We start from the raw sequence: 22,451 nt of genomic DNA on the forward strand, positions 1-22,451 counted from the left end.
TACTGTTTTCTGTGTGGGCTTGACAACCAACAAATTGTCTGTTCACATGAATAGCCATCGGCAAACTGTGGCCAAGAGACAGTTGGACCACCCAGTTGATGAGTATGCTGCCCATACAATCTCTTCCACCTCAATGACTGGATCCTTCCTAAGAATACCAGCTTTTCTGAACTGCGCACATGGGTAATCTCCCTGCAATATATCCTACATCCCTGTAACCCCCATGATCTCAACCTTCAATACTCTCTGTCCTTCACCCTCTATCCCCTTCCTTGCTCCCACTCCAGCACTACACAGCTTTGTATTCCACCAACACATCCACTAGTCTTTCCCCCTCATCTCTTTTTCTTCTTGCCCATTCCATTTCCATCCCCCTCCTTCCTGTCAAACTTCCCGACTGCATCTAGTAGCCCTATCCTGTCACCACAGCTTCCTGCCAAACTCCCAGAAGCAGTACAACACATTCCCCGATGCCTACCCTGTCATCCCTTGACCTCCCAAATACAGCCTCCTCTTTACCACCACCATCCATGGATTGCCTCTCCCTTGAGGTGAGGTTGCCATGTATTGTCTCAGCAGCCAGAGGCAGTGGTCATGTTTGTTGTAACTGCGACCAGAACAGTTGTGGGGCTGATGTGATGGAAAGCATGGCGCGGCCTGCGAACAACAACACAAACGGGAGAGTACGGACACGACATATGGAGGACCTTACAGACAACAACAAGATCGAAACAACAGAGTCACAAGAAAACCTAACTAGAGAACCACGTCCACTCATACATGGAACAAGAAAATAAATACTCTGTCTGGTGAGGTGATACATCAAGAGACGCACGCAAAGATTAGACTGACTGGCTGAGCGAGAGGCAGGCACTTAAATACATGATCGGGAGCACCGCTATTGGTCGCTGGGACCACGTATTCCACCATGGCACCCTCACATTATACGTGAGCTAGGAGGCGCATGTCGCAATGGCTTACGGCACGACCGTGCAGAGACCTCTAGGGGTCTTCGATGTCTGGGGCGGATTCAAATTCCGTGGTGCGCACAACCAGAATGTGTGTGTGAGTTCTGATTATGTAAGTATGTGACTGTTTTCTGTTTCCAAAGAAGGCCTTTAGTTGATCTCTCCATTGACAAAAGATTCCAGACTAGTCCTCCATTCAGATCTCCAGAAAGGGACTGACAATGGGGAATGAACATGAGAAAAAGATTGAGTCTTCAATAAAGAGGGTCAATGAAGTGAAATGTAAAGACGACAAGGTTTTTGTGTCAGATGAGTACAGGGTAATATCAACAGCAGCAGAAAACCCTACAACAGGAGTATGATTCATTATGGACACAAAGGTATGACAGAGAACGAGTTACTGTGAACAGTTCAGTGATAGTGTTGTTTTCATTAGAAATGACAACAAATTAACACAAGCAACAACAGTTCTATTATACATTCTGAGGTCACAAGCATAAGATGAAGTGACAGAGAAAGATATGAGGATTCTGAAAGGGTAATTCAGTACATAAAGGAGATGAAAATCTAATAGTCATTGAGGACGAATACAGTTGCAAAAGAAGCACTAGAAGATGGGGTTATGAGATGATATGGACTTGGTAGAAGGAATGAGAGAGGGCAAAAACTAATCGAGTTGTGCAATAAATTTCAGCTAGTAACAGTGAATATTCTGTTCAGGAATCTGAAGATGAGGAACTATACTTGGGAAAGGGCCATAGATACAGGAAGATTCCACTTACTTACACTACATTACAGTCAGGCAGAGATTCTGAAATCAGATATTGGATTGTCAGTCATACTCAGGAGCAGATATAGACTTAGGTTACAGTGTAATAATGACTGAGTGTAGGCTAATCTTTAAAACACTAGTTAGGAAGAATCACTGCACAAGAGGTGGGGTGCAGTAGTGCTAAGGAATCAGCAGGCACGTTTGAAGTTCTCTCAGGCTATAGAATCTGTTATAATGAGTAACTCAGTAGGCAGTTCTGTTGAACACACATGGACATCTCTCAATAGGGTAATCACACACGTGGGAGAGAAAAACACAGATACCAGGAAAGAAACTGTGAAGAAACCACAAGTTGATCAGTGGAAAAAAATTACAAAAATGTTCAGAAAAATTCCAGAATACAGAAATACAAGTCATTTAAGATTGAAATAAATAGGAAATGCACAGAAGCTATGGTGAAATAACTGCATGAAATGCAAAGAAATGAAAAAGAAACCATTGTCATCAGGACTGACTCAGTATACAAAAAAGTCAAAAGAACCTTGAATGAAATTAAAAGCAGGAGTGGCAGCACTGAGAGTGCAATAGGAATTTAAATGGTAAACACAGAGGAGAGAGCAGATAGGTGCAATGAGTATACTGAAGTCCCCTATAAGGGGAAAGACTTGTCTGATAATGTGATAAAAGAAGAAACAAGTATCAACAGGAAAGACTTAGGGGACCAGTATTAGAGTCAGCATTTAAAAGAGCTTTGGGTGACTTAATATCAAATAAGGCAAAAGGGATAGATAACATTCCGTTGAAGTTTCTAAAGTCATTGGTGGAAATGGCAATAAAATGACTATTCATGTTGGTGTGGAGAAAGTATGACACTCACAACGTACTATCTGACTTTTTCCGATCATCATCCATACTGTCCCAAAGACATCAAGGGTAGATAAATGCAAGAACTAGCGCAAAATCGGCTTAACAACTTAAAGTTGCTGACAAGAATAAAATACAGAAGAATGGAAAAGAAAACTGAGGATGTGTTACATCAGTTTGGCTTCAGGAATTCTGCTACCCAGGCAACAAAATAATCATTGTGAAGCAAGCAAGAAGGACATAAAAAGTGGGCTAGCACTTGCAATAAGAGACGTCTACTGGTATCAAATATAGGCCTTAATTTGAGGAAGAACTTTCTGAGAGTGTATGTCTGGTGCACAGGATCATATGGCAGTGTGGTTCATGTCTGGAGAACATGCTGACCACTCTAGTTGAGAGATGTCATTATCCTGAAGGAAGTCATTCACAAAATGTGCACGATGGGGGCATGAATTGTCATCCATGAAGATGAATGCCTTGCCAATATGCTGCCAATATGGTTGCACTATCTGTTGGAGGATGGCATTCGCGTATTGTACAGCCATTATGGCACCTTCCATGACCGCCAGGAGCACATGTCAGCCCCACATAATGCCACCCCAAAACAGCAGGGAATGTTCACCTTGCTGCAATCGCTGGTCAGTGTATCTAAGGTGTTCAGTCTGAGTGAGTTGTCTCCTAACACATCTCCAACTATTGTCTGGTTAAAGGCACGTGCAACACTTATTGGTGAAGAGAACGTGATGCCAAATTGTTTTGCCTTTTCTATATGATTTTTCAGTTTCTTCACAAATTTCATGAAGCCATTTCACTTTAGCTTCAATGCACTCCCCTCTTGTTTTTTAAATGATTTGTATTTCTGCATGTCACTGAACATTTTTGTGCTTCCTTCTCTTGTCCATGGTTTCTTTGCAGTTACCTGTCTTGTTCCTATGTTTTTCTTTCCAATCTCTGTGATTGTCCTTTTTAGAGAGATCCATTCCTCTGTAACTGAAATGCCTACTTATCTATTCATTATCACAGTATTTACAGCGTCAGAAAACTTCAAATGTACCTCTTCATTCCTTTGCACTTCAGTACTTCCAATTCTTTGGGTATTACATTAAAAACATATAGTATGTCTCTACAGGAAATATACTCCATAACCGAAAATATGCCACGATTACCTTTCCATTGGCCAGAGATTCCAGATGAGTCATTTACACAAATCTCCAGAACAGGACTACCAAGAAAATGTTATCAAACAAGAAAAGAGTGAAAAGTGTAACATTCAGTGAGGCTAAGCATGAAATGTCAGAGATATAAATTTGTAATAGAACTAGAAACCTGAAAAGGCTTAAACTAGATGTAGAAGTAGCCAGTGAAGTGAAATGTAAAGCAGATAAATACGTCTGGTCACATGAACGTAGTGTAGTATCAATAGGACCAGAAAAATGGCATTCATTATTAATGTGCAAAGAGTGGGTTATAGTGGGAAGTAAGTGGCAGGATTATTCTATCACAATCAAAACCGAAGTGATGACAATAGCAACAGTTCTATTATTCATGCTGACATTACAAGCAGATGAAGTCAAGACAGACAGGATATGTAAGGAAATTGAATAAGTAGTTCAGAATTTAAATGGTGATGAAAAATTAATAATCATAGGTGACTGGAATGCTGTAGCAGAGGAATGAACAGAAGGTAGAGTTATAGGAGAAAATGCCTCAATAGTAGGAGTGAAAGAGGAGAGTGAGTCTTTATGCAATATATTTCAGCTAGTAACAGCAAATATAATGTTCAGAAATCACAACAGGATGTATACATGGGGTAGGCTAGAAGACATACCAGATGGATTATTTCTTGGTGAGACAGATATCCTGAAAGCAGATATTGGAATTTGAGGTACATCCAGAAAACTTTCGATATAGATTATGATTAGAACATAGTATTGATGAAGAATAGGCTTAAGTTTAAGAGAATCATCAAGAAGAATCAGCAAACAGCAGCAGAAGGAAATACAAAAATGATCAAGAAAAGAAAGAAACAAGGCAGTATAAATCGCTTGGAAATTAATTGTGTAAGAACTGCAAGGAAAACTAAGTGCAATTGCTGAAAGACAAATGTTTAAAATGTGAAAATAAAGGATAGATCCAACATACCGTACAGTAAAATCAAAAGCTTTTAGAGAATTTAAAAACACAGGCATCAACATTAAGAGTGCAAAAGGGATTCCACTGGGAAGTACCAAAGACAGAGTGGATAGCGGGAAACAATACATTAAGGGTCTCTACAGGGAGGTAAGGGGGAGGGGAACATAGCTTAAGATAATTTTATAAGAGATGAAATGGGAATCAATTTGAACTCAGGGAACAGGGTGACCCAAGTCAGAGTTCAAGAAACAGCTACATCTACATTTGTTCTCTGCAGGCCACCTTATGAAACGTGGCAAAAGGTACTTTGTGTACCACTGCTTGTTTCCCCTTTTTACTGTTCAGTCGCAAACAGTGAGTGGGAAGAATGATTGCGGGAAGCCTCTGCATAGTCTCAAAACACAGGGTATTTTGAGGAGGTATACACAGGGAGAAACAACATGTTGGTTGACTTTGCTATGAATGTAGGCCTGCACTCTCACAATACTGACAGTAAACCAGACCGTGACGCAAGCTGCCTCTCTTGAAGGGTCCACCAGTGATTCAAAAATGCCTCTGAGCACTACGGGACAACATCTGAGGTCATCAGTCCCCTAGAACTTCGAACTACTGAAACCTAACTAACCTATGGACATCACACACAACCATGCCCGAGGCAGGATTCGGACCTGCGACCGTAATGGTCGCGCGGTTACAGACTGAAGCACATAGAACCGATCGGTTACACCGGCCGGCTCGCCAGTGGTGTTGGCTGGGATCTCTGTGACGTTTCCGTGCTTCCTAAATTAACTACCGAAACATGCTGCTCGTCTTCTCTCTTCCCTCCGTTGAGTCATTTGAGTCGCTTTTTTTATCCCTTAGTCACTTATTTCGATACATGTCATTTTGTCATTCGCGTGACAATTTATAGGAGGAAGTACAATGCGGTATTCATCGGTGAAACAGTTTTGGAAAAAAGCCTTTTCTTTGTTGTTCTCCGTTTCAGTATCATTATGCTCGCAGGGTGTCTAGAGACGTGGCTTGATCCATTTACTGATTTAACACGACATTGTAAAGTCGATAGATAGAATTTTACTTTTGAGTTCGTTGAACGCTTCACACATGACCCTCCTCATGCTAATACTGTAAGCCTCTAGCAATGTTTGCTTTGATTGCAGCTTTCTAATATGTCTGCCGAGCCACAGAGGGTCTTTTCCATCCCTCACCACTTTGCTCGGCACATAATGGTCTGAAGCGTATTGTACAATGCTCCTGACCTCTGTCCATTGATGTTCGACATTGTCAGTTCTGGAAATGAAAGTTTTAATGTTGATCTGTCAGTTATTGGAATTTTTTTCTGCTTTTGCTTAACCGAAATATCCTTCTTTTCTTTGTATTCCTATTTACAGCTGTAATCAGTGGTGTCGTGACGACCTTACGAACACTGACTCCCTGTTCTACGCTGAGTCAAAAAGCTCGGATCTGTTTATCATCTGCAGGTTTAGATGTTACCTTTACGAGCTCAGTTTCTCTGATTAACTGCTCAAGGTAGTTTTCGGATAAGTCACGAAGAACAATTTCACACGATTCTCTGTCCCCGCTAAGCACCCTTTCAGTCTAAAGCTGGTGATTTGAAATCTTCACCTAAAACTATAACATGATCATGAAATCGACGTGAAATATACTCCAAGTTTCCTGTCAAATGTTCCTCAACAATGGCTGCTGAGGAAGGGTGCCTATAAAAGCATCCGACGATCACGTTTGACCCACCTTTAATACTTCTCTTCACACAAATATTTCGCATTCTGAATATTATGTATATTTCGTGGCCATAAACACGCATCCATCACTGGCGTTCAACATATATTTGCGATACACATTCCAATCAGAGTTTAGAATTTCATTGCTATTAATATTTGGTTCCAAGCAGCTTTCTGTCCTCATAACTACCTGATACTAGTTGTAGGACTTTTCCGAAGATGGTCCTATAGTTACCTAGCAGTATATTAACATTTTATTTCTCTGATCTACTATGACGAATGACACACTTGGTGGAATTAGAATGTATCTTATTGGGCCTCTGTAGCGATTCCTGTACCCTCAAAAACCCACGTGTACACGCCACACATACACTTCTACCCCAGTAGACGCTTACTGTATGTAGTAGATGCCTGACCTATTAGAGGTGATCACACATTTCTCTACCCTGTATCGGCAGTTGAGAAATTCATTTCCAAGATCGTCACAGAATCGGCAAAATCTCCAGTTTAAGCCTCCCACTCAACCTCAAACCAAAGGACCTCAATCAATTCTGGGGACAGTGATACGAAACGATACCTCAGCTCCCACCCCAAGAGCGAGGCTAGTTGCCTTCACCAAATAATCCAGCCGCACGTAGGAAACACAGACGGCATCTGAACCCAGGAGGACGGTGTTATTCATGCTGACATGACCCACACTTTGTAGACTGGAGCAAAGGCCTCCTCCACATCTCGGATGAGACCCCTGGGCAATCAAACAGAGTGGAAACAGAGTGGACAGTAGTCACATTTCCCGAACTACCCGTTATTTTCCTGAGTGGGTCCATAAGCCAACTAGTATTACAGCACCCTATGACAAGCAATCCCACCCTTTGCACTTGTCCAGACCTGTAAGGGAGATTGGCCATAGTCCCAAGAGGCGAGGTATCCCATATTGGCTCAGATGCACAAACCTTTGGAAGGTTCACAATTTAACATGGCTGATTAAAATTCGGGGTAGAAGATCTCAACGACAAGATTCATCGATGAAGTCCTATTCACCAGATTTGGCAATTTCGTAGTTCCATCTAATTCCACATTTGAAGAGAATTTCAGTACAATACATGGAATTTAAGCAGATAGGTACATAGTACGGCTTCCAGAATCATGATGGGAGCAGCTGATTGCAGATTTTAATTTCATTCCAATAACTTTTGGAAATGGTCAAGGTTATGTGAAATTGAATTACACTTCACTAAAACGTCTTACAAAATATTGCATGTCTAAATACATAAACTCAATGTAAAAGATCCTACAAGTAGTAACCATTCACACAGGCATAGGTAAATGCACATAGGATATTTACCGGGTCCTGGTATGTGCCTGATGGGATCCTTGAGCACGATCTTGAGGCGGTGTGCAGCCGGCTGGCTGGCATGGAACATGGCAGCCCACAGGAAGTTCCAGTCAGTGCGCGTGCGGTGGTTCATCACCAGCAGACCGTGCTCCGCTGCACGAACCGCGTCACCCGTCACCACGATCCGTACTCCCAGCACGCACTCCATCAGAGCCTGTACCAGAAAGAAATGGTTTACCCCCACAGCGCCTGTAGCACACACCACAAGAAATCTGAGACAGTTCACACGTGACGGTTCAATGGCGGCAGACCGTGCTCTAGAGCGCGTGACTTGTCACCGAGATCTGCACTTGCAGGACACTCTCCACCAGTGCCTGCCTCAACAGCAAGTTGGTAGATAAACCAGACTTAGAGGCAGAATTTTTCTATCACTCACAGGCTAGGGCCTCGCTACTGATGCTCTCAATCCTGAATTATGATGGGTCCGAGTGGTTGGAGGTGAGAGATGACTCGCTGCAGTCAGCAAGCCCAGCTACCTACCCACAGTACAGCTCTTTCCAAACAATGTATGCGTGAAAGCCTAGTAGACAGATTTAACACAGTAAGACTCTCACACATCATGCATTGATGGGATGCACCATATATGCTGACAAGAGGACTGTCCATAATTTTGCTGGGGTCTTACCCTCTATTTCATGAGACACCTCACAATTCTTTAACTCATGTTTGAATTTTCTTCTGGTTCCTAGAATCTTATGAATCAAAATTTAGCCCTCTCCATGTCTACCCAATAGTATGCGTTGCCTTGCAAAGTGGGAGTGAAGAGAGGGAGTCGTTTTGGATGGGTTCTAGCAACCAATGGGCATCATCAGTTGGTTCTCGGTGGTTTCTTATGTTCACCTAGTGCAGAGTACTTCTCCTTCTATGACTCAGAAACACAGCACATCAGACATGTTTCACAAAATCACAGGTTGGTGGGATACATAACTTTCTTCCCATAACATAACGATTTTAAAGCATTTTGAAGACCACCCAACAAAAGAATTAAAAGAGAACGTTTGGTAAATCATGGAATATTGGTTGTATTTCATTAGCTGAGCCTTCTGCGAGTGGGAGAAACGCAGGCCCTAACCAGTGCATGATAGTCATAGAAACAGTATTCAGGTTTTTGAAGTTTTTGTATATTTACTGTAATTTTTACTGTCTTACAATTCATCATGTTTCCATTCTTTTTATAGTTAAATGGAAAAAAATTTGTTGCATGCATTGCTATTTTATTTAAGTGTGTGTTGGTGCCAGAGTCCATGTTGTCTTGCACCACATACTGTACAGCAACAGAATCCCACAATAGGTTTCTCAGATCGTAATGGTACTTAGACGTCATTCTTACTGATTTGTCTAAAACAACCGCCTACACTGATTGCTTCTGTGGGGAGATTATGAAAAGCTGAAGAAAAAAATTGGCCTCATTTGCATCATATCCGCACCGTCAATCTAACGGCAGTACCAGTACTACTCCATGTTTAGATCTCTGGTTTACTGCTCCGATTGTTATTACACAGTAAACTCCCATTAATTCGGAATTTGCGATAATTCGGACTAGTTTTTCCATCGCAAAGTGAAATGCCACCTTACTGTACTGCACATCATTCTCACCAAGCTCAATAGTAAAATGCTGAACACATTCCTATGGCTGATAAGTAACGAATGTATTACTGTGGGTCGCAAGCGCGCAGCAGATTCACGATCTTGCCCAGTTAGTTTGCTGAGGCCCATATAACGATTTGTGTTAAACTCCATCTCCATGATCACTAAAAGTATGTTAAAATGTCGTGTTGTACAAGATCAGTGTTGGGAGTAAATACAAGTCGACGAGTTAAAAGATGAAATGACAGTGGTTGGTAAACTACAAGCTGACGCTTCTGCCCAGTATGTTACGGCATCATTAAGTGGACATTTTACGGCATTAAAAAAACCGCAATAAAACTTTGTACTTTTGCACTAAACCCAGACGAGATAAACGGAAAACGAAAGCCATGCTTGTATTCCTCGTGTGAACAAGAAAGCTCCGTCCAAGTTCTTGTAAGAGATGTCACTAAGAGGTGTCACTCCCCGACTCAGTTCGGGTGATAAACTACTCTGCATCGATCGTCAGCAGGACGTGACAGAGAGGGAAGCAGTCGCCAGCCTGAAATTCTGTATCATTACGCAAGAAGGTATATTCAGAGTGCAAGAGCACACACTCAGGACGTTAACAAACTGGAAGACACGAGTCATTGTCCCTGGTGGGCAATCTTAAGAAATCTTATAGGTCCAGCAGGACGCTGGAGGAGGTGACCACATAAAGAAACCAAATCAAATTAAGTCATCACTGTTCAATGGTGACGCCCTGCTGTTCCAGCCTGCTACGAGTCCTGGGTTGGGAGTGATGTCATACTAACTAACTCGTTCACATACTCTCCCCTCGCGCGCCATCCAGGCCTTCGCCCCCAGATGTTTTCTATGTCCAGTAGTAGCTGGGTGCGTATGATCTGTGAGCCATGGTAAAAATTGCTGTTTTGAAAAGCGTGCCGCAGCGCGTTGTGTGAAGCAGTCGCCCTCCGTTTGTGGCGGTGGCGCCGCTGTGGCAATCGCAGCTTTGATGTCTCCCTCTGGTGGGAAAGGGGGAAAGGTTGCCTGTTCACGTGCATTTAAGGGGCGCTTTGAGCTGACCAGATAATCCTGTACACCTCCCGCAAACTCGACCCTCCTCACCCGCTTGTCTCGCCCATCCTCTCCCACCCCTGCCCACTGCTGCGCCTGTATTCCCACGTCCCACCCGATCTCCATCTCTCCACCCTCCTTACCCTCTCCCAAGGTGGCTTCCGGCAGCTCCCCCTCCCTGATGATGTCCTCCTCCCCTCCGTCTACCCCTCCTATCAACTTTGATCCTCCCCACCCCCACTCCCGTGTCCTCTCCTCTTGGCACCCTCCCTCCCTCCCTTCTCTTTCCTTTCCCCCGTCCCCTTCCTCCACCCCTCTTCCCCCGGGCTCCCCCCTTCTCCCCTCCCCCTGTCTCCTCTGCCTATGGCATCGTTTCTCCCCTCTCCTTCTCCCTCTCCCTCTCCGTCTCCCCCCCCCTCCTCCTTCTCTCTTGGCAGGTCCCCGGACTCATACACGGTTAGTGAACATTCGCGTGCCGGAAATCAACGCCTCGTGTTTCTGTGTGTGCCGTTGTTTGTGCTTTAGTGGTTCAGTGTTATTCGTTTTGTGCACCTACATTCACGTGTGACAACTTTCATCTATGTATGTGTCCCGGTGCCTGAACAACTTTTATCTTGGACTCTACGCCCGTGAACGGCTCCATGTATTTTAAAAAGTGTTTGTCTCCGTTTATATGTCCACCATCTATTCATCTCACATCGTCATCATTTCTGTCTTGTATGTTTTTCTGCGGCCGAAGAGCGGCGTAGTATGCTGCTGCAGGCCTGCCTGTAAACAGGTTTAAAATAACAATAAAGGGAAAAAATCTCGCCAGATAGTCAGTCTGGGTGAGTCTGGAGTCAGTCAGTTGGTCAGTCAAGTGAGTCTGGGTCAGTCACTCGTCACCAGTTGCTGCTCTGTCTCTCGTCCGCATTTGTGCGGTAGTTAGTGTCTGTCTGTCGTCTGGAGTGCCAGTATGTCTGTCGTTCGTATCAACCTTTAAGGTCGGTTGGATCGATCGGTTGGTCGGTTGCGCACTGAGACATAAGATGCCTTGTCCGTCTTGAGCGTCGGCGCATGTGAGGTCGCCACGACACGAGAGCAACAGGAGTCAACCCACGAGATCAATCTGGCCGGTGCGACCTGCGACGCCGTGGTGTAACTGGTTCTCCGAGCGCTTCTGGGCCCCTTCAGTTACCATCATGGGGAGCTTGGCTCGGTTCTTACCTGGTGCAGGGATGTCGTTTTGCCAGTGGGCGTGTTTCCTGTGCATGGTTGGGTCCGAGCCAGTATTTCCGCCGCCGTGTGTCTGGAAGTGAGTGGGAGACGCACCAGCAGCGCAGTCGCGGACGGACCAGTAGCAGTCGGTCGGTTGGTGCGGACCAGGGAAGACGGGAGGTCGGCGCGCCTTCCTGCGTCCGTTGGAGCGGCTGGCAGCGGACGGTTCGGGAGAGCGACCTGGGGGTGCTGCGCCAGGTCTTCTCCAGAAATCGCACTTAGTAGAAGTTTGGTGATATGCTGTGTGATTTACTCTTGTTAAGTTCCACTTGTTTTCTTGGTCAGTCTCTCGTCCCCGGATTGCTCGTCTGTCTCTCGTCCGCATTTGTTAGGCAGCTAGTGTGTCTGTCGTTCGAAGCTGCCTCTGTCATGTTTGTCGGATTCGGTGTTTTAACGAATTAATTGCTTGGAGGGTAACGACCTAATACCTGAAATATGTTTTGACCTTGCCTATGATCTTGAGAGGTGGTATCTGAGTACTGTGGAGCATTTTAACTTGTTTGGCCAATCGTGTAGAATTTTATATAAGATTGTATTTCATGGGCTTTTATTTAGATGGTCATTTTAATATATAAAGTTGCCACCCTTCCACCGTAAGTTTTTTAAAATGAAGTTGCACCTTCGGTGGCAAGTTAGTCTTTTAATGTTAGTGTTTTGTACCATTTGCATCCCTCCTACGGGGTGCATAGTTTGTGTGCTTGTGTGAGTTGTTAAAATTTTTAGTTTAAAGTAATCTGGTGTGTTGCAGATTTACACCAGTGTAGTCTTTCAGAGGTTGTTGTGAGCGGTCGTGGCGACGGCCGTGTCAAAATGGAGTGGCAAGGTTCTCAGTCCGAAAGCTCATACAATTTATTCAGAGGCAGAAAGTGTAACTTGATATTTAGATGGTGCTTTCTGCTTATAATTTTAAATCTGTTTTTTTTTTTAAAATGCTCTTAGGAATAAAATTCCCATTTGTTAAAAGCAATTTGATTTTGATTTCATCAGTTACTCCCTAGCAACTACTTCCAAGCTCAAATAGTGTGATTAAATGTGTTAATGTTCTTGATGAATCGCTAGCAAATAAAATTAATTTTTTAAGAATATTCTTTGAAAATTAAATCCACGGTCCAGTCTGCTGTGGAATGCCATCTACACCAGGTGATGACTAGGAGATGGGGCCACTTACAACATATGATGGCACAACAACCCGCCATCCACAGTCTATTGCCAGTAGCCACAATCTGAGCTGAGACGTGCATGCCGTCACCTCAGTGCCTCCGCTGTGCTGGCCATCTTCCTTGTACTACGAGTCTGGGCTGCTTTGCTGCCTAGCTACACTGTCCCTTTCATCTGGCTGTACAGGCCTACAGTGTCACTGGCCATCGCCCAGGGTCGGTGCGAGCTCTCATCTTCGCTCATTTTGGGCATCATTGTTTGGACAGTGTCCATCCCAGTGTGTTATTGCTGTGGTCACGGAGCAAACCAGGCCACGAGGAGCGCCATTCGGCACTCCCAGTGCAGCAGTCGTGTCCAACACCCCCACCTGCACAGACACCAGTAGCTGCATCGCCCAGGCCAATAACCTTTTCTGCGACTACGGCTCCATCCTTGTCATTGACACGAATAGAGAACTGTTATAACTGGGGATGTTTTACTAACGATTCGTAATACAGTTCCAGCCCTCACCACACTTGCAGGCCACGTCGAGGACAGGAAGACTGTGCCCCATCCTGATTTGTCGTCAGCCGACTCGCTTTTCACTGCGGCGATCACTTCCTGGCATATACAGAAGAGTTGAACTGCATTCTGGTGTGGTAAGATTTGCAGGTAGATAAGGGCAACACGGTTTCAAGGGTAGTAATGAATGACTGTTCGGATTCCGTAATCGACACAATATCAGTAACAGAAAAGCGTGTGAGAGAACTTTTAAGTAGAGACATCGTATTTCGTAAAGAATTACAGGCTGCATTCCGAGAGGGAAATTTGTCTTTGGACTCATTTATCAACTTCATTGACATATACCAGATTGTCAAACGTATTACGTTACGATAAAAGTGATGTGACAACAAGTGATAAAAGAACAGTGCACAAAAAGTCTGAACTGCAAATAAACTTCTTTGAGTCATTAATGAATACTGGCGATGAAATTACTGCAATGGCATCAGTATCACGTGCTAGTGCCTCTCTAGCTACTATGGACCAAATCATTGTAGATCCAGATGACAGCAGCAAATACCTGCCGCAGTATGTACCTGTCTGCAGGTCTGCCCACCTCCCCTGCGCCCTCTGCCTGTCCAGCGCCTCATCCTCCTGTGTCTGCCCATCTCCTGCTCCCCTCTGCCTCTCTGTCAGTCACTTTCTCCCTTCTCTCTGTGCATCTCCGCCACCGTGCTCGCTCTATCTTTTTCATCGTACCACCTCTTAGTATCCATCTCCTCCTTCTCCCTGTCTCTACACTACTGTGACCGCCCGCCTGTATAGCACTTAACGCATTCCTATGCTACCCACACGACATGCTAATCCTGTAGGAAATCTAGTTGGGCAGGCTGTTCTCTGTATACACACATTTTTATAATATCTAGAGATTACAGTTTCAGATAACTATTGTAGAAAACAATGCTACAGATCAGTTTAGGACTGACCCCAATTACTCCAACTTAGTGAAGGCTCACTGTTCTGTGGTATTTGTGTTCTCAATTCGTCCCAGGAATTGGACGACGGATTGGCTGTTGTAGCATTACCAGACAAGACTTAGGCACAGACAAACAGTTGGTGACGACAATATGGTAGAGACATGGAAACAGTGATACAGTGCACTCGAGTCACACCGGTAGGCCGAAATAGAAGCACGAGCAGAACAGAGGACGATTCAGTGCGTGCCTTAACAGCCCGGCGGGGTCTCTCGGCTGGAAACCGCTTCAAGGACGTGGTCTCTGATATATACAGAGTTGTACAAATGCTGCAGGCTGCAGTAGGCTACGGTTGTTTTCCCAGTAGCTTCAGTCAGTTAAGGTCATACCAACGTTACCTGTACATTAAGTGTGTTGCATACCTACTCGTAAAAATTGCTTTCTTTACGTATGCGATCAATCTTTTGCCAGATTTCCTTAAAACCTGGAAGCAGTACAACGTCTAGAAACTGAGTGAGGATATATAAAGGGCCGCGTGGCCTACGGAACAGTTTTGTTTTATATACTTAAAAAATAAACAGTATAAATAGAAAAATTGAACTTGTCAGTGTTGAATTCAGGTTTGGATTTGTGACGTGTGTAGAGGGATGGTGCAATAAAAATAGAGAAAACTACATATTTACAGTATAGCAGTTTCATCAACACAAAAGCAAAATAAAAAAAAAACGCAAAACAAAAGTATGTGAAACACCGCTACAATACTTGGTCGAACTAACATAAATCATGTTTCTATTATTAAAAAAACAACTTTCACATTGATCTACAATAATAGGAAACTCTTGCCTTTGACCACGATGAAGAAAGTTCTACTGAGTAAAAAATTTTTAATGACATACATTTTTTGAGTAAAAAAATAATAATGATACGTTTTTTAAATGTACTTGCATCAAATGTAAATGCTTGGGTTGCATAAAGGTGCAAAAGTAACGCGACCAACTAATTCTTATTACTTATGGACTTTATATTCTGTAAGGATATAAAATACCCAATAGACTAACACTGAACGATGTGCGGATTTAGTTATGCGCAAAACAAAGAACCACATAAACGAGAAAGCAAAGGAAACTCCCAGTTTCCCTCTTCATTTGTGTTTCTTTCCCTAACACTGCTACCAATACTACCGATACTGCTACCATTTACTACATTTATATATACACACTACCAAAGCTACCGAACAGTAGTTTCCGAACGATGTGTCGTTGCTGATAACTCCTCACAGCGTTGAGAAGTGAAGGCTAGATTATAGCGAGACTTAGAATTTCCATGGTCTGACCGGGATTCGATGCCACAACCTTTCTGTTTCGAGGCACACACCTTAATGCTGGATCAGCAGCCACGACATTAACTACTCTCAAGCTTACAGAAAGCTCGCCTCTCGTCTTTCCTGAGAAAAACACCTCCATTACCGACCAAATCCCGTCGTCTTTTCGTGCAGTGCTTAAATTCTGACATCATAAGAAAGGCCAGAGTCGAATTCCACGAGCGGCAGTGATTCCGGGCGCCGGTCGCTGCTGTGCGTGCACGTCCAACACAGTGGACAGGTACTTTCTCATATCGCAATTATCACCGCGGTAAGTTTCGACGATCCGACATTATTTGGGACCATTGATGTTCATGTTGTATATTAATGACGTTTCAGTCAGAACTTGATAAGATTTCAAAGTGGTGCAAAGATTGGCAATTTCCTGTAAATGTTCAGAAATGCAAAATTGTGGACTTCACAAAACGAAAAAATGTAACATCCTGTGACTATAATATCAGTGAGTCACAGTTGGAAACGGCCAGCTTTTACAAATTCCTAACACTCCGTACGAATATGAAATGGAATGATGACATAGGCTCGGTTGCAGGTAAAGCTGGTGGCAGACTTCGGTTTATTGGTAGAATACCGGGGAAGTGTCTATAGAGGAGATTGCTTACAAATCACTTGCGCGGCCAGTTCTAGAATATTGTTCAAGTGTGTGATCCGTACCAGGCAGGGGATATTGAACGAATACAGAGGGCAGTACGAATGGTCAGAGGTTTGTTTGATCCGTGGGAGAGTTTCACAGATATAGTGAAGGAATTGAACTGGCAGACTGTTGAAGATAGAGAAAGTCCACTAACAACGTTTCAAGAACCGGCTTTATAGCATGACTTTAACAATATACTACAATCCTCCACGTACCGCTCAGACACAGATTGTGAGGACAAGATGAGAATAATTACAGCACGCACGAAGGCATTCAATCAATCACTCTTCACGGTCTCCATACGGGAATGGAAAGGGAAGAAACCCAATTAACTGGTACAATTGGACGTACATTGTCATGTACTCCGCGGTGGTTTGGATGGAGATGGAGATTTGGAAATATGCCCTCCTTCCCTATCTCATATCTGTCGAGAATCGCCTGTGCAGCGAATAGTCTTGTGTGATTGTGAAAGACCACAGGTGAAAAGCGTATGAGGTCGCATCCGTCTAGCTACGACCAACATCGGTAACGGCTTTCTGTTTAAGGGTCCTAGAGGGTATTCTGAGCTCAAAAATCAACATGTTCCTCGAGTTTCAGAAGAAAGCCACTCGTGTAAAACACAGCCCGTCTTCATACACTAAATCTCACAAACAATAGGTGCGGGTGCAAGGCCCGATTCCGTCTTGTCCGAGCTCCTCAACGCGTTCGACGGTGCACCACGTCGCCGGCTTCTGAGATGCGTTCATACGGAATGCGTGAGCAAATATGTGATCGGCTTGAGGAACGTTTGATTATCAAGATCCAGTACATTATACTGCACTGCAAATCCGTGCCTTTTGAAAGTGTATGTATGTATGTGTATGTATGTATGTATGTTCCACATTGACTTCACAAAAGAAGTGGAAGTAAATGTTCCAGAATTCGAATCAAGAACAGCTGTCAACATGAGTAACGTAGAAGTAGGTATCCTGGGAGTAGTGAAGTAACTTAAATCACTTAATAAAAGCAAGTCTTCTGGTCCAGACTGTATAGCAATTAAGTTATTTTCAGAGTATGCTGATGCAATAGCTCTATACTTAACAGTCATATTATAACCGTTCGATCTTCGAAAGGTTCTTACCCAAAGACTGAAAAGTTGCACAGGTCACATCAATATTCAAGAAAGGTAGCAGGAGTAGTTCACTAAATTACAGGCCGATATCAACGTCGATGTGCAGCAGGACTTTGGAGCATATATTGTGTTCAAACATTATGAATTACCTTGAAGAAAACAGTCTACTGACATACAGTCAATACGGATTTAGAAAACATAGTTCTTTTGAAACACAGCTAGCTGTTTACTCGCATGAAGAGTTGAACGCTATTGACAAGGGGTTTCAAATTGATTCCGTATTCTTTGGTTTTCCGAAAGGCTTTTGACACTGTTCCACACAAGCGGCTTATAGTGAAATAACGTGGTTATGGAATATCGTCTCAGTTATATGACTGGATTCGTGATTCCCTGTCAGTTCATAGTAACTGACGGAAAGTCTTCGAGTAAAACAGAAGTGATTTTTTGGCGTTCCGCAACGTAGTTTTATGGGCCCTCTGCTGTTCCTTATCTACATAAACGATTTTGGAGACAATCCGAGCAGCCGTCTTCGGTTGTTTGCAGATGACGCTGTCGTTTATCGACTAGTAAACTCCTTACAAGTTCAAAACAAATTGCAAAACGATTCAGAAAAAATATCTGTATGGTGCGATAATTGACCCTAAGTAACGAAAAGTGTGAAGACATGCACATGAATGCTAAACTTGGGTTACGCGATACATCAGTCAAATCTAAAGGACGTAAATTCAACTAGATACCTAGGAAATATAGTTACGAACAACTTAAATTGGAAGGAACACACAAAAAATGTTGTGGGAAAGGCTAACCAAAGACTGCGTTTCATTGACAGGACACTTAGAAAACGTAACAGATCTACTGAGGAGACCGCTTACACTACGTTTGTCCGTCCTCTTTTAAAATACTGCTGCGCAATGTAGAATCCTTACCAGATACGATTGACGGAGTACATCGAAAAAGTTCAAAGAAGGGCAGCACGTTTTATATTCTCGTGAAATAGGGGAGAGAGTGTCACTGAAATGATACAGGATTTGCGATGGACATCATTAAAATAAAGGCGCTTTTCGTTGCGGAGCAATCTTCTCACGAAACTTTCTCCTCCGAATCCCAAAATATTTTGTTGACGTCGACCTACATAGGGAGGAAAGATCACCATGATAAAATACGGGAAATCAGAGCTCGTACGGAAAGATATATGTGTTCGTTCTTTCCGCGCGGTATACGAGATTGGAATAATAGGTAATTGTGAAGTTGGTCTATGAACCCTCTGCCAGACAAATGTGATTTGCAGAGTATCCATGTAGATACAAAATTGTTAAGGCTTTCGTGGCCACTTGTTGACAAACTGCCTATTGGCTTCTGTCTCGGGTTCTTCGGCCGACATAGACTTTTCCGCATGTGCACGGTATACGGTATATTCCCGACATTGCAAGTGGGTCTCTTTTCTCCTTCGCCGATCTAAGACACACTTTGATCTTTCTTGTCAGTTTGAAAATCGTCTTTACGCCATGTTTGCGCAATATACGGCCGATTCTGTCGGAATGACTGGACGATGCATTAACACCAGGATCAAAGAGCATAAACGACATTGCACGTTGGGGCAGGTGGAGAAACCGGCCGTGGCAGAGCACGCACTGAATGAGACCGACCACGTAATAAAATTCGCCGACACGGAAGTTCTGGCTGTTGAGAAGCACGCGCTTGATCAGAGAAGCTGTAGAAATACAAAAACACGCAAACAGTTTGAACAAGAAAGAGGAAAGCCTTAAGGTAAACTGATCCTGGCTTCCCGTACTGCAGCGAACGACCGTCGCAGGAAGCAAGAGGAGAACCGCACCGGAAATGACCGCGCAGAAGCCCTCGGACGTTGGCGCGCCAGGTACATACAGTACAGTCTGCGGCCGCGAGCTCGGCTCCAGCAGGCACCAGTCTGCGCTGAGATGTCGGAGCCAGAGGATGTCCGTACAGCGAAGGGCGTGGCGGATCGCCGTCCGGCAGAGCTTGCTTTGCCGGCGGCCCCATCCGGCCCCCACCTAAGACGACCCAGGCATCGTCATTGGACACGACTATGGATTTCGAGTCGGCTGCACTGCAAGTTCCGCTCCCCGAATCAGACGACGAGACGGCGGCACGACATGAAGCGTCCACCTCCACCAGGACGACGAAAAGAAGGGCAACCACCACCACAGGAACTACTCGAGCCCCTCCTAAGGGAAAGAAGGCAAAACCGGCGGATGTCGTCGTCGATGAGGAAGGTTTTCAACTCGTCAAACGGCCGGCCAGGAAGGCTCAACTGTCATCTGCACCGCCGGTTCCGACGACAAACAGTTATGATGAGCTCGCTGAGGGTGTGGAGTTACCTACTCAGAAGAGTAAACCAAGGCCGCCGCCTATTGTGGTCCAACATACTGAAGACTACGACGGCCTCTACAGGATGCTGCTTCGTCTTGTTGGCCAAGACAACGTTGTCATCAAGCCTGCTGGCACCAACCTGTACAAGGTCACGCTGAAAACAGCTGATGACTACAGAAAGGTTACGGCTGCGTTCGGAGACCAGGAAAAGCCGTTCTACACTTATCCGTCGGCAACGGACAAGACGCTAAAGATCGTCTTTCGAGGGCTCCCTCGAAACTACAGCCTGGATCACATCCGGCAGCAACTGGAGGATATGGGCTATGGATTTGGACTCAGGTCGATAACCCGCCTACCGTCTCGCCGAACCAGAAAGGAGACGCCGCTGGTCCTAGTGGTCACTTGTGATATCCCACACAACCGTGGGCTGTGGCAGGTCACGAAGATAGCGGCGACACCAGTCACTACAGAAAAACTCCGCTCGAAGAGGGGAGAACCTCAGTGCTACAACTGCCAAATGGTTGGGCATGTAGCACGGTTCTGCACGCTACCCCCACGCTGTGTTAAGTGTGCAGGGGAGCACGCTAGTCGCGACTGCACACGGCAGCGAACAGATGGACCGCCCTAATGCGCTGGATGTGGGGGAGAACATGTTGCCTCTTACCGCGGCTGTTCCAGCTTCCAACGGGCTGCGGCACGGAGCCGTGGCCAGCGCCCTGGCTCAATAAAGCGGCCTGCACCAGTCAGACCTGGAGTCAGTTTTGCTGCTGCTGTTTCCCCTGGCTCCTCTCCGCAGGCCCCCGTACCTGCGACGGCGCCAGCCACTGTTGCAACAGCTGCAGACAACAAGAAGGCCCGCCGTCCACGAGGCACAGCGCGACCACCAGCACTGCGTCCTGATCAGCAACAGAGTGAAGACCAGGGACAACACGACCGCTCCCAACAGGGACGCCAGGCTGTCGTCGTGGAAACCCCAGCTCAACACCCACACGCTGCATCTGCACCCTCCCAGGCGGCCGATTCCAGCATGGAAGAAATGAAGCTCCTCCTGCAAGAACTTCGGGAGCTTCTCAGGGATATCCCGCGGCAACTCATCGCCGCTGTTAGTGCAGCCGTTCAGGCAATCACCACCGGACCACTGAAGACCCAGCATGGGCCGTAGTCAACGAGGAGTCACTGTGTGCGTGTGGAATGCCCAGGGCATCCGCACCCAAGATGGCGAATTTCGTCAGCTGCTGCGAGATGAAGCCGTTGATATTTGCCTCGTCTCGGAGACTTTTCTCAAGCCTGGAGTTCACGTCCGAGCAGCAAATTACGTGTGCTATCGGACTGACAGACCAACTCATGGCGGTGGTACTGCGGTCTACGTCCGGACTTCACTGGCGCACCATCAGATTCAGCTTCCGTCACTACAAGCGATGGAGGCAACTGCTGTAGCTGTTGTCATCTCACATGGGCGCATCACGTTTGTGGCTGTCTACCGTCCACCTGGCAGGCAGTTACTCCAACAGGACGTTGAAGCGCTGCTGACATTACCTGGAAGGGTCTTTGCTGGCGGTGATTTTAATGCAAAACATACTGAATGGCATTCTCGTCTTACCAACAACTACGGAAGAAAACTTCTCCGAGTCGCACAGCGGTGGAACGCCATCATCCTCGGACCTTATGACCCCACCCACTTTCCTAACAATGGTGGACTTCCAGACGTGCTCGACATTGCGGTGGCCAAGGGGGTGCCCTATGTTATATCTGCCAGCACTCGTAACGCCTTATCCTCGGACCATATTCCAGTTATCTTTGACATCGATGTCGATGCTCAGCCAGTGTCGCGGAGAGGAATCCAGACCAGGAACACCAACTGGATCCGATACCAGGAGCTGATCGCTGAGGGCCTCCGAGATGCACCAGATGCTGCTGAGGTTGGAGTTGATGGCTATGCCCGATTCCTTCAAGACTGTGCTATACAGGCGGTGCACCAGGCCACACCGCGGCAGCGATCTGAACCACCTGACCGATCTCGACAACTGCCACCACATCTAATGGAGGCGATAACCACCAAAAATCGCCTATTCCGTGAATGGCAGCTGACACGAAACGCAGCAACGAAGAGGGCACTAAACCGGATGAGGAGAGAGATAAAGGTTGCCGTTGCAAATCACCGCCATCAGGAATGGTCCAACCGCCTGGCCACTCTTCGGGTTGATGATGGTACTGCTTGGAAAGCCACGCAGTTCTTCCTCCGCCGGCGACAGAGGATACCGCCGCTACAAGTCGGTCAAAACATCGCCAGCAGCCCAGCGGACAAAGCCAACGCCATCGCTGATGTTTTTGAACGAAATTTCCAGCCCATCATGGACCCCATGGATCCGTATTACATTCGACTGGTTACACAACGTCTTCCGGTATTCCTCAATGCACCTGTGGGCGACGATCACATCGAAGAGGTGGATGCTGATGAAGTCTCCGTAGAACTTCGGCGACTCAACAAGCGCAAGGCGGGAGGCCCTGACCAGCTCACAAATGAAATGCTGCGACAGATGCCACCAGCAGCCACAGAACACCTGGCTCGACTTTTCAACAACATTCTCCGCACTG

The 22,451-nt window shown here is 45.4% G+C and overlaps 1 protein-coding gene across 4 annotated transcripts in view; it reads right to left on the bottom strand.

Moving 5' to 3' along the window:
* LOC126284341 (lysocardiolipin acyltransferase 1-like) overlaps positions 1-22,451 on the bottom strand; it is a 297,024-nt gene that overhangs the window by 60,653 nt on the left and 213,920 nt on the right. For all 4 annotated transcript variants that reach the window (XM_049983194.1, XM_049983196.1, XM_049983193.1 and 1 more), the window contains exon 3: positions 7,822-8,026. In XM_049983194.1, the coding sequence (XP_049839151.1) occupies positions 7,822-8,026 (205 nt within the window). The remainder of the gene's footprint in view (positions 1-7,821; positions 8,027-22,451) is intronic.

Source organism: Schistocerca gregaria, chromosome 8, assembly GCF_023897955.1.
Source record: "Schistocerca gregaria isolate iqSchGreg1 chromosome 8, iqSchGreg1.2, whole genome shotgun sequence".
Taxonomy (NCBI): domain Eukaryota; kingdom Metazoa; phylum Arthropoda; class Insecta; order Orthoptera; family Acrididae; genus Schistocerca; species Schistocerca gregaria.